Source organism: Megascapheus bottae, chromosome 24, assembly GCF_031878675.1.
Source record: "Megascapheus bottae isolate mThoBot1 chromosome 24, mThoBot2.hap1, whole genome shotgun sequence".
In the NCBI taxonomy this organism is placed as follows: domain Eukaryota; kingdom Metazoa; phylum Chordata; class Mammalia; order Rodentia; family Geomyidae; genus Megascapheus; species Megascapheus bottae.
The window spans coordinates 4,111,232-4,123,459 of NC_143532.1; the positions used below are offsets into that span (position 1 = coordinate 4,111,232).

A 12,228-nucleotide genomic window follows, 5' to 3' on the forward strand; every position below is an offset into this window, starting at 1 on the left:
TGCTTTCCTTCTAGCGATTTTGTTTTTATTCAGAAACAGAAAATAAAAAGACTTGGCATTTCCCCAGGAAAGTCCTAACCTAAAAATAGAGAACAAAGGCAGGAAGACAAAAGATTATTTAGAAATAATCAGAATGGTCTCCAGTCTGTTTCCATGATATGCAAATAGAGCATCCTATATGGGGTCTTCCCTGGGGACATTTATGGGCAAGGCTGTGTCTCTGATGCCAGTGTGGTAGCTGAGGACAATGCTGGCACCCCAGGATGCCTGTGTTCTCATCCTAGCTCAGCCACATGCTCACCTGTGCATCTGTTTTCTTCCCTCCTGTGTGAGACAGGGCCCTGAACCCCTGCCCCTCAGAGGCCACCAAGGAAGGCTAGGGAGGAGAGAGCTGATACAAAAAACATGTGCCAGTTAGACATTCAGCCAGTGGGTTAGGATGTCACATGCTGTCCCCACAGTAGTCCAGTCATTATGAAAACAGTATGTGTCAAAATGAACACACTCCTTCTGCTTGCTAGTGAAACTGGACAGACTTTCTAGAGGTTCATTTAGGCAGAAAATTAACATAGCATTTCTTTCCTTGGACAGGAAGCTCCCATGGTAATATATTAAGAAAGAAGGAAATGTAATTGTCTTTGAGATTCTGTTCTTAAACCTTCCATACGTAAGGCTGGTCTAAATTGATCTCATTGCTTGTCTAACACATTTCCTTCCTATGACAGACTCCCCCACTAGTTGAAAACAAATAACAAAAAAAAGCTAGCAAACATTCTAAACTTAAAATACCTTAAGAGGTACGTAGCATCGATATGCATTTCTAATGTTTTGGTCTCTGCTCATTGTCCAATTCTGAAATAATCAGAAACCAAACATGCACTAGGGCACCCCCTTCTGGTAACAAGCCCACACAGCAGGCAGCCTCTTGGTAAGGAGTGTGGGAAGAGTGTGAGGGAAGGACACTGTCAGGGACCATTTACCATCTGAGCCTCGGTTGCAGACCAGCGGGGAGAGGAGGACTTAGCCTAAAGGTGTCTAGGGACAATACAGGCTCAGAGCAGAGGAGGCCTAAGCGAGCCTGGGAGATGGGAGGAGAAGCTCTCCAGGGAGAGGGAGAAGCAAGCTGACTGGAGGAACAGTAGCAGGAAAACTTGAGGCAGAAGTAGCAGCAAACAAACTTAGACCTGAAGATACCCAGAAGTGGCTGGGGGAAAGTGGCTTGCCCTCAGGCATCCGTGTCAGGCTGCAGAGAAAGTGCTCGCAAAGGCCATCTGGGTCAGGGAGGTTAAGCAGCTTTGTCCTAAAAGTGACAGGGAGCCAATAAGTGATTTGTAGCCACTAAAGGTTAAGATCCTCTATGTGTGTGTGTGTGTGTGTGCGCGCGCGTCTCTCTGTGTGCGTGCGCATGTGTATGTGCATGTGCTGGTTTTGGGGCTTGAACTCAGGGCCTGGGTGCTGTACCTTACCTTTTCTTTTCAGGGCTGGTGCTATTATCACTTGAGACACAACTTCACTTGTGGCTTTTTTGGTGGTTAACTGGGCTGTCTCACAGACTTGCCTGCCCAGACTGGCTCTGAACCATGATCTTAGATCTCAGCCTTTTTAGTAGCAAGGATTGTAACAGCGAGCCATCAGTGCCTTGCTATGTTCTGCATTATAGATCCCTTTCTATGGCTTTCCTTTAAGTCTGAAGTAACTGAATAAATAATGTGCTGATGTATCACTTGAAGAGACAATTCAATAAAACAGCTTGAAATTAAAACTAAGCAAAGCCATGGCCTGACTGTAAGGAAAGGCTGTAAACAATCTGACTCTGGAAGCACGGCTATTTGCAGTTACCTTTTGAACTCATCATGGTAGAATTCAGACTTGCAGGTGACCATCTCACTGCCCTGGATGTCCTCACGGCTTCGGACTCCCCCAAACACGTAGAGCTCCATGGCAACTCCACAGGCCACTGCTCCAAACCTGAAAGGTTGGCGCACAGAAGGCATTGGTTAACCAGATCTGGCCTGGGCTCTCCTGCTTGCTTTTACAACCACAGCTCATTTCACACACAGCAGGGCTCCTTGATTAGGAGACACTAAGTCAAAGAGCTGTCGGTTCCCCAGCAGAAAGCAGGAGCAAATCCAGGCTCCAGGCCACGAGGTTCATAGCGGTCTCCTCCCTCACCTCCTCTCTTTCAGTGGGCAGATAGCAGTCCACTGCTGTGTCCTTGGATCGTAACATTCCACAGACTCAAACAGTTTTCCATATGATCCTCCGCCCATGGCGTAGATTTTCTTCTTCATTGCTGCATAGCAGCCAATCTGAAGATGGGGACCATCAAGAAAACGCAAACATTATTTGTAAGACTAGATGAATTCAACAGTAATGTGTGCACAGAGCACATTAAGATAAGGAAAGATTGGTTTCTAACAACAAAACTAGTGTTTTTTTGTTTTTTTGGATTTTTTTTTTGCCAGTCCTGGGCTTAAGCTCAGGGCCTGAGCACTGTCCTTGGATTTTTCTCAAGGCTAAAAGCTCTACCACTTGAGCCTCAGCACCACTTCCGGCTTTTTCTAAGTATGTGGCACCAAGGAATCGAACCGGGGTCCTCATGCATGCTAGGCAAGCACTCTACCACTAGGCCAAACTCCCGGCCCCAAACTAAAGTGTTTTTAAAGGAGAATAGAAATTATAAATCCTCAGGAAAAGAGCTCTTCTAGCTTAGGTGAAGTAGGCCAATTGACTGACATCACCTTTTCCCTCTTTTCTGCTGGACTTGAACCCACAGCCTCTACCACTGAGCTAGCACTTCCCTAGCAGACGTGTTTCATTCCTAGCACCCAAGGAAGAGAGCAGGAAGAGCTTTCTAGTCTCTCTCCAATTCTTCACTAGTCCTGAAGACCTCAAGGCTTCCATCCAGGGTAGAAGACGTCACTCAGTGCCCGTCACAGTGATGTTGGGGGAAGGGCTTGCTCAGCAGGAGACACCCTACCACTACATGGACAACCTGATGGGCAACAGCAAGGGAAATACGGGTAGACATGCTCTGCTCTCAGTGTCTGAGGGAGGAAGGGCTGGAATCCCTTGCACATGGTAAATGAAATTCACTAGCAGAGAGCTTGCTCAGCAACACACGACACACGACACATGCAAACCGTCCCTTGTGCCCCGAGAACCATTAACTTTAAGATCCAGTGGGTAAAGAAACTAGTCGTGACAAGCCACCGTCCTCACCTTTCTGACCATCGTCAGATCGGGTTGCTTGGTCCAAGTTTTCGAATAAATGTCATAGCACTCCATGGAGATCAGCTCCTTCTCGCCATCCTCCCCTCCTAAAATGTACAGCACACCATCGATCTCCACGATCCCGAAGTTGTGTCTGGCCTGAGGAGTCACAGAGAGGCATGTGGTGACAGTAGACCCTCACATGGGAGTTGAAGATGGCAGGCATCTTCTCCAGTATTCCAGGGGAAACACCCAGGAGTGTTTCTCCCAAGAGCACTCGGCCCCAGAGGCCTTCCCAGCAGCTCACAGGAGACACAGGAGCCAGAGCCAGCCGCAACTCAGACCTGGCTGCCTGTACCAGTAGAGCCCTTCCTCCTTCACACACAAAAAGCCACAAGATTATCTTAGGTGGCAACTGGTTCATTAAAAATGTTTTCATGTCTGCCAAGGACTGGTGGCTCCCGCCTGTAATCCTAGCTACTCAGGAGGCTGAGATCTGAGGATCATGGTTCAAAGTCAGCCTGGCATGACGGCCGGGCAGTCCATGAGACTCTTATTATCAATTAATCATTAGAAAACTCGAAGTGGCACTGTGGCTCAAGTGGAAGAGCACTAGCCTTGAGCTGAAGGGCTCAGGGACAGCATCCAGGCTCAGAGTTCAAGCCCCATGACCAAAAAAAAAAAAGTTTTTGTTTTCATATGGCAGTGGTAAGGCAGGATAAGAAAGTTAAAACTAGGGCACCACTTGTCACGGCTGGGAGACAGCAGGAGACATGGGCCTGTGGCCACAGTGCTGAAAAGTACTCATGGGACAGCTGGTCACTTAGCATCCTCTGTGCCCAGCACCCACCTCAGAAAACAAAACACTGACCAGAGCAGAGGAGACTACCTGCTGTCAGTCCATGTCAGACCTGGTGTGTGCAGAGAGGGAGCTGAGGCAGGGGGAAGGTACCCAGAGATGGGGAGCAAGCTCCCTAGCCCTGGGGGGGAGGCAGCTGTCTCCTGGGAGTGAGAGGCAGACAGAGTGAGGAGAACCATGTGGGCAGAGGACAGGCAAGAGGCAGGGCTAGGCCCGGCTTCTCCTCCTATACCAGAACACAGAACAAGTGTCAAGGAGATAAAGCAAGAATGAAAGGTGCATGCTACCTCGTTCATGGGGGGCAGCGCAGTCCATGTGTTGGAGTCAGGGTCGTACTTTTCTCCAGAGCTCAGGGTCTGCTTGTTTTCATCTTGGCCTCCAAATATGAAGAGAAATCCTTCTGTGAAAGGGGAAACACATACAACTCTGAAATCATGTCTCCCATACTTGTAAGCACCACAGGACAGGAGCTGGCCTTTACTGCACTGGTGACAGCCATACGGTCCGCCACTCAGAGCTGCCGTGCTTTCCTCCAATCCCTGTAGCATGAGGGGAGGCCGGCACTGCCTGGCACCAGGCAGCTCGAGCCATGATGGTCGTCTACCCTATCCCTGGCTCTGGGTCTCAAGCAGCTTCTGAGCCATGGACCACATCTGTTCTCTGACCCTAGGAACCTGCAGAGCCCAGAACACATCTAAGATGCTCAATAAACACACGCCTGGAGTCCTGGCGACTCAGAAGCTGAAATATGAAAACCCAGCTGAGCATTCAAATTTTAGGGACTGCAGTTAACTAGCTAAAAGCTGGAAGTAAGGCAGAGCTCAAGCAATCAAATGGCAAGATCAATCAGGATCGGTGAGATATGGCCTCAAAAAAAAAAAAAAAAGAGAGAGAAGCTTTTGTGTAGGTGTAACTCCAGAATGTGTACCTGTGTACCGTGCTGTGTTGTGTTCAAGCGTACCTGCGGAGAGCACACCGTGGTTAATCCTGGGCATGCTCAGAGGAGCCAGCTCGATCCAGAGCTGCCGGTTGGGGTCGTAGAGGGGGCACATACACCGCATGGCTGCCGTGGGTTTCCGAGAGCTGGGAAACAAGGAATTATGCACAGTGAGGGCATGGTTCCGCTTACAACTGCCACTGCTAGGTCACTGATCTGATACCTGCAACATTACAAGGCCAATGTCTTCTATGCTTCAGACACAGCTCCTGGCAACTCCCCCCGGCACCAAATCCCCCCGTGAAATCCCCAGGCACTCACACTCGCTCCTCCCCGCCGACGGTGACTATGCACTCCGAGTAGCCCCGTGGCTTGAAGTTGGCCAGCATCGCCTCGCCCTGCTGTGGCTGGCTGAGTGGGATGTTGCTGCACTCCTTGACAATTTCTCGCACCAATGGTTCATTCAGCATCTGTTCCCGTAAGTAACTGGAGTCCAACCCCGAGACCCAGAGTGCTGACATCACGTCCTTCATGTGGACCTGCAGGACAGGGCGGGCGGAGGGGGACACAGTCGTCCAACTCACGGAAAACTCAAGAGCCAACAGTCTGGTTATCACCAGGCAAGCCGGCAGTGCCAGGACTGCTTGTAAGTGCCTCCCATAGTCTCAGAGAAGTTCTCAAGTTTTAAAAACTATCACTGTAGGACTGGGTACAGTGCCTGTAATCTCTGGTACTTAGGAGGCAGATATAGAAGAATCATGGTTTGATGCCAGGCATACTGGTCAGCATCTAAGACCCCAGTTACTCAGGAAGTCCAGGGAAAGAAGGGGGAATCTTGGTCAGAGGCCAATAGTAGGCCAAAGAGTGAGGCCCTGTGTAAAAAAAATACTACTGGGCCAGGAGTGTGGCCTAGTGGTAGAGTGCTTGCCTAGCATGCACGAAGACCCAGGTTCAATTCCTTGGTACCACATACATAGAAAAAAGCCAGAAGTGGTGCTGAGGCTCAAGGCGTAGAGCTCTAGCCTTGAGAAAGTCCAAGGACAGTGCTCAGGCCCTGAGTTCAAAGCTCAGGACTGGCAAAAAAGAAAAAAATACTACTAAATTATTACCCAAAAAAAAAAAGGCTGAAGGCGTGGCTCAAGGGCAGAGAACCTGGAAGCATGAGGCCCTGAGTTTAAATACCAACAAAACACACACACACACACACACACACACACACACACCCATATAATTAATTACTTCTGCCAAGGCATATCACAGTTCAAAAATGTCTAATGTGTACAATGTGAATACTGTGCTGTACAGTAACATCTGAACCAGCTATCTAGTTGATTCTATGTATGATTCATTTATTAAGTGGTATAATTATTTTAGGTATACTTTTCTATATTTCAAGTAAAAACCAGTAGTCTTCATAGTATCAGGTTCAGATTGGCCAAGGGACAAAGGAGGCAGAGGTTGCCATAGGCAAACTGGACACGATGTCCCTTTTCTTCCCTTATCTAACTAACATGGAAAAAACATTACACATCCCAACTAAAACCAGTTTCCAAATGTACACACTCCCCGGCTATAGAATTAAAATAATTACAAGATAATGATTATACCTTAATTCAGTAGTCATCCACAACACTTAATAGAGCAATTATACATTTTGAAAGCTATTCTAAAGCCTACACCATTTATTTCTAATTCTGAAATGGGCAATTAGAGCTACTGTCTCCACAAAGAAAGCAAAGCTCTGAGGTTTGGCCCACTCCCCACACCGTACCAACTGGGATCTGAAGCAGTTCCTCCCAGAACCTTCCAAAGCCCTCTGGCCTTCTCCTTGCTAGGAGGGCCTCACCAGAGCTCTCAGGGCAGGCCCCTCACCCCCTCCTACCTGCTGGTAGTAGCTGGTCCTGGGAGGGGCTAAACCCAGCAATAGAGGAGGGGGCAAGATGGATGCTGACCAAGGTAGAAATCTCCCACCTAAGCATCCCATGAAAAGCACATACGAAGGCTACTCTGTTCTCTGCATGTGGCATTATCATCTTTGGATGTTTTATGAGACACATGGGTCTTTGCAGACAGGCCTGGATACAGGCAGAATGATACAACTCTCCCCACTGGTACCCCTGTGAAGTCCCTGCTAATGTCAACGACAGACTTTTATTGTAAGTCCCTTTCAATGTATACTCCTCCTTTAAATAAGCTACGATGTTGGGGTCTAGGGCGACTGGACTCTGATGGCTGTGTCTGGGTTGTCGTGGGTGAGTCCAGCTGAGCTCTGCCCGTGGCAGAGGCCACCACAGCCTCCACTGCCAAAGCACAACTCTGGCTCCAGTGTGACTGCTTCTAGTGGCTTCTGCTGGAGGCTTGTGGTCACTGTCTCTCGGGGCTGGGGAGCACTGTGACTGGGAGGAGCACTTCCCTTGCTCAGCTCACTATTTGAAACATCAGGCCTACCATGTGGTGTCTCCAGTGTCTCTTCACCATTATCATTACATGGTGGAGGCCTGAGTGATACTAGGTGGGGAGCCAGAAGCAGCAAGAGCACAGCTGAGGAGTTCCAGGAGCAGGGGAGACAAAGGCTGGCAGGGTTGAGAACTTGCAGACCTCAGTCACTAGAAGGCTTTCTGGAAGCACCAAAGTTTAAGATCCAGGATTCTAGGTCCCTGAGGCCTGAGAGCTCTAATACCAGCTGCTGCAGGAGCCGAGGGTCCCAATGTCCAAGGCCCACTTAGGAGCCCTAACACCAGAATGCCTGCTGTGTTCACTGCAGCTGGAAGAAGCAGGTGCCAAATTCCAGAGCCACTGACAGTTAAAGCCCAGAGCAGCAGCCTCCAACCCAAACACCTAGAACCGTAAGTCTCTGGCTTTTAGAATCTGGAACAACAGGCCTCAAGCCCTCGGGACTTAGAGCTGTGTGCCTCTGGCTCTGGCAGCCCTGGGACTTAGGTACTTGAGGGCCCAGGACTGCCAGCCTTGGGCGTCATTTCTATACCTACCACAATTCCTACCTGCATAGAACCAACAACTGCCTGGGATCATGGGAAAGACAGCACGTTCATGTTAGACAGGCAGCTGCCTTCCAGGCGCGCCCACGCACCACTGCCAGGACTTGAGCTCAGGGCCTTGCACTCTTGCTCAGCTTTATTGCTCACGGATGGCACCCTATGATTTCCATCTGGCATTTTGCTGGCTAATTGGAAATGCACTCTCTCATGGACTTCTCTGCCCAGGCTGGCTTTAAATCCTGACCCTCTAGGTCTCGGTCTCCTGAGCATCCATCTAGGTGGGAGCCACCAGGACCCAGCAGATGACCTTTTAGGTCACAGACTGGGGGCATCTTTCCAGTTGAAGATCTAGATTAGGAAATAATGCAAAGGCAACAAGAGAGCATGTCAAAAATGACAGGTACCTTTCTCATTTCTGTGTCGTGTGCTATCCATCGGATGACTGCTTCAAACACGTATCTTTCGTTGCCAACGTTGAGCTTTTCTAGAGAGATCACCTCTTTGAGCTTCTGCGGGCTGAGCTCAAGGAACTCCTCTGTGCTGCTGACATCCCGGAAGTGCGTCTCCAGGAACTCGGTGGCGAGGTAATGCACATGGTGCAGGCAGTAGTGCAGCGCAAAGTCGCGGATGCCAATGCAGTTCTCAGCCGCAATGCAACCTTCTAGGAACTCGCAGCACAGGGTTTTCAGGTCTGTCAGCAGCAGCAGGTCTGCTGCCTGGACTACATCTTGGATTGTGTCTTCATTGAGCCTGATCTGTAAGACACCGGAGACATTTTGTATTTGCATGGAGGTAGCTGAACCCAAACCCCTTTTAGGAAGTCAGCCTACACAAAATTCCCATGTTCACAGGTCTGAGATAAATGAATGCTGGCCATCTCGTAGTTCAACCCAGCACATCTTAGGGCACCTGAGGCACCAAGGGGCCTTCCACCTTTCCAGGGGCCTTCCGCCCTTCCAGTGTGAATGCCCCTTACCTGAGGGGAGGCCCTGGCCAAATGCTCACCTCTGCAACTCACAGATACCTGGCTGAAAGGCTCAGCAAAAGGGGAAGCAAAGGGATTCCCTTTACATTCACCCCAGAGCTGCTGAAACCCTTTTCCTCAAGTACACCATACACCACATGGGCACAAGGCCTCAAAGGGACAGGGGTTTGTATTGCCTCCAAGGTTCTGCTCCGAATTGACACAGGGTTTGAGATGCAACTGCAACTGGGCATCCCACTACTTTTGGACTGAGTCCTCCGCCTGAGGGTCCTGCCCTGTAGGAATGAGTGCTTTTCCCGTGTTTCTTGTGTTCTGATCAGAAGCTTCTTTATCCACTCAAGCAACATGGCGATTCAGGCCACGAAGGTTCTACTGGCCATCACGAGGGCCCCCGCAAGAGGAGGGTGCCTGCACTCCACAGCCCGAGAATCCACAGTGCCAGAGACATTGGTACCACGTGGTGAGCAGCACACCACACGTAAAAACAGACAGCGAGCAAGCAAACTGTGCGAATCAGTACTGACAAGGCCATACAGAGGGAAACCTGCTCCCTCACAGGGCACTCACTGACTTACTGCATGCAGCCGGAAAGCAGTGGGCATCCACAGACCAATGCCTGCAGCATAAGAAAAACCCATAAATTACATCTCAATCAAACCAAATGCCAGAGCAGGAGTCTGTTATAGCTTATACTAGACATTTGAAACATTTCAAATTTAAATCAGGAGTGGATCACACAGTGGATTTGTAGACAGTCTCGTGGTTCAACCCACACCTGCACAGGGATGTGTCCTCACTGTACAAACACCTGCACAGAAAGAAGCCCTATTTCACTTGGGAGGCTGCTCCTACGATGCTCTTACAGTGCTACGAGGATTTGAAGGGCGGTCCTAAAATTGCTTTAAATTCATTCATCTTTAACAATCACACACATAAACACCCACTGCCTGTGCTTAGAGAAGAGGAGACACATTAGAAAATCACACCACACACTTCAAGAAGATGAGAATCACCAAGTCTGATAGAATGCAATCAGAGAAGGCAAGCAATCTACCCCAATACTTAGGAAGTATGCAGGAGGACACTCTGAGACAAGAGAGGTCAAGAGCAAGTACGGAAAGACCAAAGGAGACCACAGAGAGAACTCAGCGAATGCCCTCTCATGTAACAGCTGCAAGATATTCCAACCTGTTCAAGACTCGCCCTGACATTCCTAAGAGTCTTCTCCAGAATTTCTATCACCATCTGGAGCTGGGGGAAGGAAGAGGGCAAAAGAAAGAAGTCTAGTCACAAGACATTTCTTCCCAGGGCATTGTTTATCTCTAGAAATCCAGGTGGGCCCAGAGGCAAGGGGTAATTGGCAGGATGGGTGGGCAGAGGGACAGCAGTGCAGACCACAGAACACAGGCATCTAACAAGCTCTAGCGTCTATCAGCCATGGGAATCCCTTCCTGGGAAAGGAATTCTTCATGTCTACAAAACAATCAGTAACCAAGGAACCTTCTCTTTCCATGCCATGGAGATGGAAAAGCCTGCAGCAGTGTGGACACAAAGCAAAGGTGCACAGAGCCGCTGGTGAATGGGCTGGCAAGGCCCACGCTGCTTGTCCAAGCTCACAGAGCATGGCCCAGAACTGCAGGCCACTAACTTGGATTTAGGCCCACAACCCTACTTTAGCAGGTTCTCTTTAGGAAACGCGGGCTGGGGGCACATGACAGACGATGGCAGAGTTTTGTCACTCGGGCCCCAAGGGTCTGTGAAGCCTCTCCTCGTACCTGCCCGCTGAAGATGTAATCCAGGATCTCTCTCATAACCATTACCGATATCCCTTCAAGTTCAATCTTATAAGTGGATCCATCATCTTTTGGAGGATTATAGTTTAACTTTGTCCTAAGGGGGAAAAAAAACCGTAAAATTTATATGAAAGAACAGAAAGAGCTATAAATATTAATGTACTAAATATGCTAAAGTATATACTTATATTTAGTTACATTAAGTTTGGCTCCACTGGCTCAGACCCAGATGTTTATGTTCCCCTCGCCCCCCTGCCACCCGCACTGTGTAATGCTTCAGTTTACTCCACCGCTGTAATCTGGAATGACTGCTGTTGAGTCTGTTGCCCAGAATACTGTCGTTCTGACCACTGGACTTCTTTCAGAATGGTACCATGCTATTTTCAGAGCCCCCAGCGGGTCTCTGAAGACACTGGAGTTATATCTGAGTACAGTCCTGACACTTCTCTCCAGGGCAGTAGGAGAAGGAGGTGAACAGGAAAGGGCAATGGCGAGGGGGCAGACTGGGGAGACAGACAAGTAGAGACCACAGGTCTTGGCACTGATGAGACACTGGGAAGGAATGGCAGGCCTCCTGGGAGTGTCCCCAATGGGAGAGGGAGCTGGACCACCTGGGTTTAAGGAGTCTCCATGGTAGAGGCAGGAGAGCGTTCAGGTGAGGCTAGAATCTGGGCATACTGAAAACACAGATGAGAGGAGACCAGAAAGTAAACTGAGGAGAGAAGAACAGGAGATGACACAGAAAACAAGGGAGACTGAAAGTCAGGAAAATGGGTGGCAGTGATAAAGTCCTAGGTCGAACAACAGAAACTCGTGGAGGTTTTCACTGGATTTGGCAATTATATGTCACAATTTTTAAACATTAGCTTCTGTTTTTCTTCTCTCTTCTTTTCTTGCATGCCAGTTTTGGGGCTTAAACTGAGGGCCTATGCACTGTCCCTTAGCTTTTGTTGTTCAAGGCTGGCAATCCACTACTAGAACCATACCTCCACTTGAGTTATGCTGGTTAATTGGAGTAAGAGTCCCACAGATTTTCCTGCTGGGCTGGCTTCAAACCGTAGCTAGGATTACAGGCACAAGCTGCCAGTGTCTGGCTAAGGACCAGCGTTAATAAAGTGATGAGATTCAAGTCTAACTGCAGAGCAAGGACAAAACAGGAGGTGAGACGTGTGAGAGAGAATGGCCTATGTGGTCAGGGAAGCCATGTGCCTGTGAGGAAGGGAGGTGTCTCTGCCATAACAGGCACTTCCATTCAACATATGCTCATTTCCAACCGGCCAGGGAAGACAGTACTCCGGCAACACTAGGGAAAGTGAAAACTAGGGAAGAGGATTTTCAGCAGGATGGGTGGCGAGGAGGAACCGAGAGTACAGACGGGTGGATGAGGCTTTTGCCCTGTCAGCCTGTTCTACAGGAGACTGAACTAGACAGAATTCAAGGCA

The 12,228-nt window shown here is 49.2% G+C and overlaps 1 protein-coding gene across 1 annotated transcript in view; it reads right to left on the bottom strand.

Moving 5' to 3' along the window:
• Positions 1 to 12,228, bottom strand: part of Gan (gigaxonin) — a 29,144-nt gene that overhangs the window by 4,731 nt on the left and 12,185 nt on the right. The window contains exons 2-9 of the mRNA XM_090357224.1: positions 10,769 to 10,883; positions 8,413 to 8,763; positions 5,331 to 5,548; positions 5,034 to 5,155; positions 4,360 to 4,472; positions 3,223 to 3,372; positions 2,173 to 2,309; positions 1,840 to 1,968 (exon numbers count right to left, since the gene is read on the bottom strand). Of these exons, the coding sequence (XP_090213350.1) occupies positions 1,840 to 1,968; positions 2,173 to 2,309; positions 3,223 to 3,372; positions 4,360 to 4,472; positions 5,034 to 5,155; positions 5,331 to 5,548; positions 8,413 to 8,763; positions 10,769 to 10,883 (1,335 nt within the window). The remainder of the gene's footprint in view (positions 1 to 1,839; positions 1,969 to 2,172; positions 2,310 to 3,222; positions 3,373 to 4,359; positions 4,473 to 5,033; positions 5,156 to 5,330; positions 5,549 to 8,412; positions 8,764 to 10,768; positions 10,884 to 12,228) is intronic.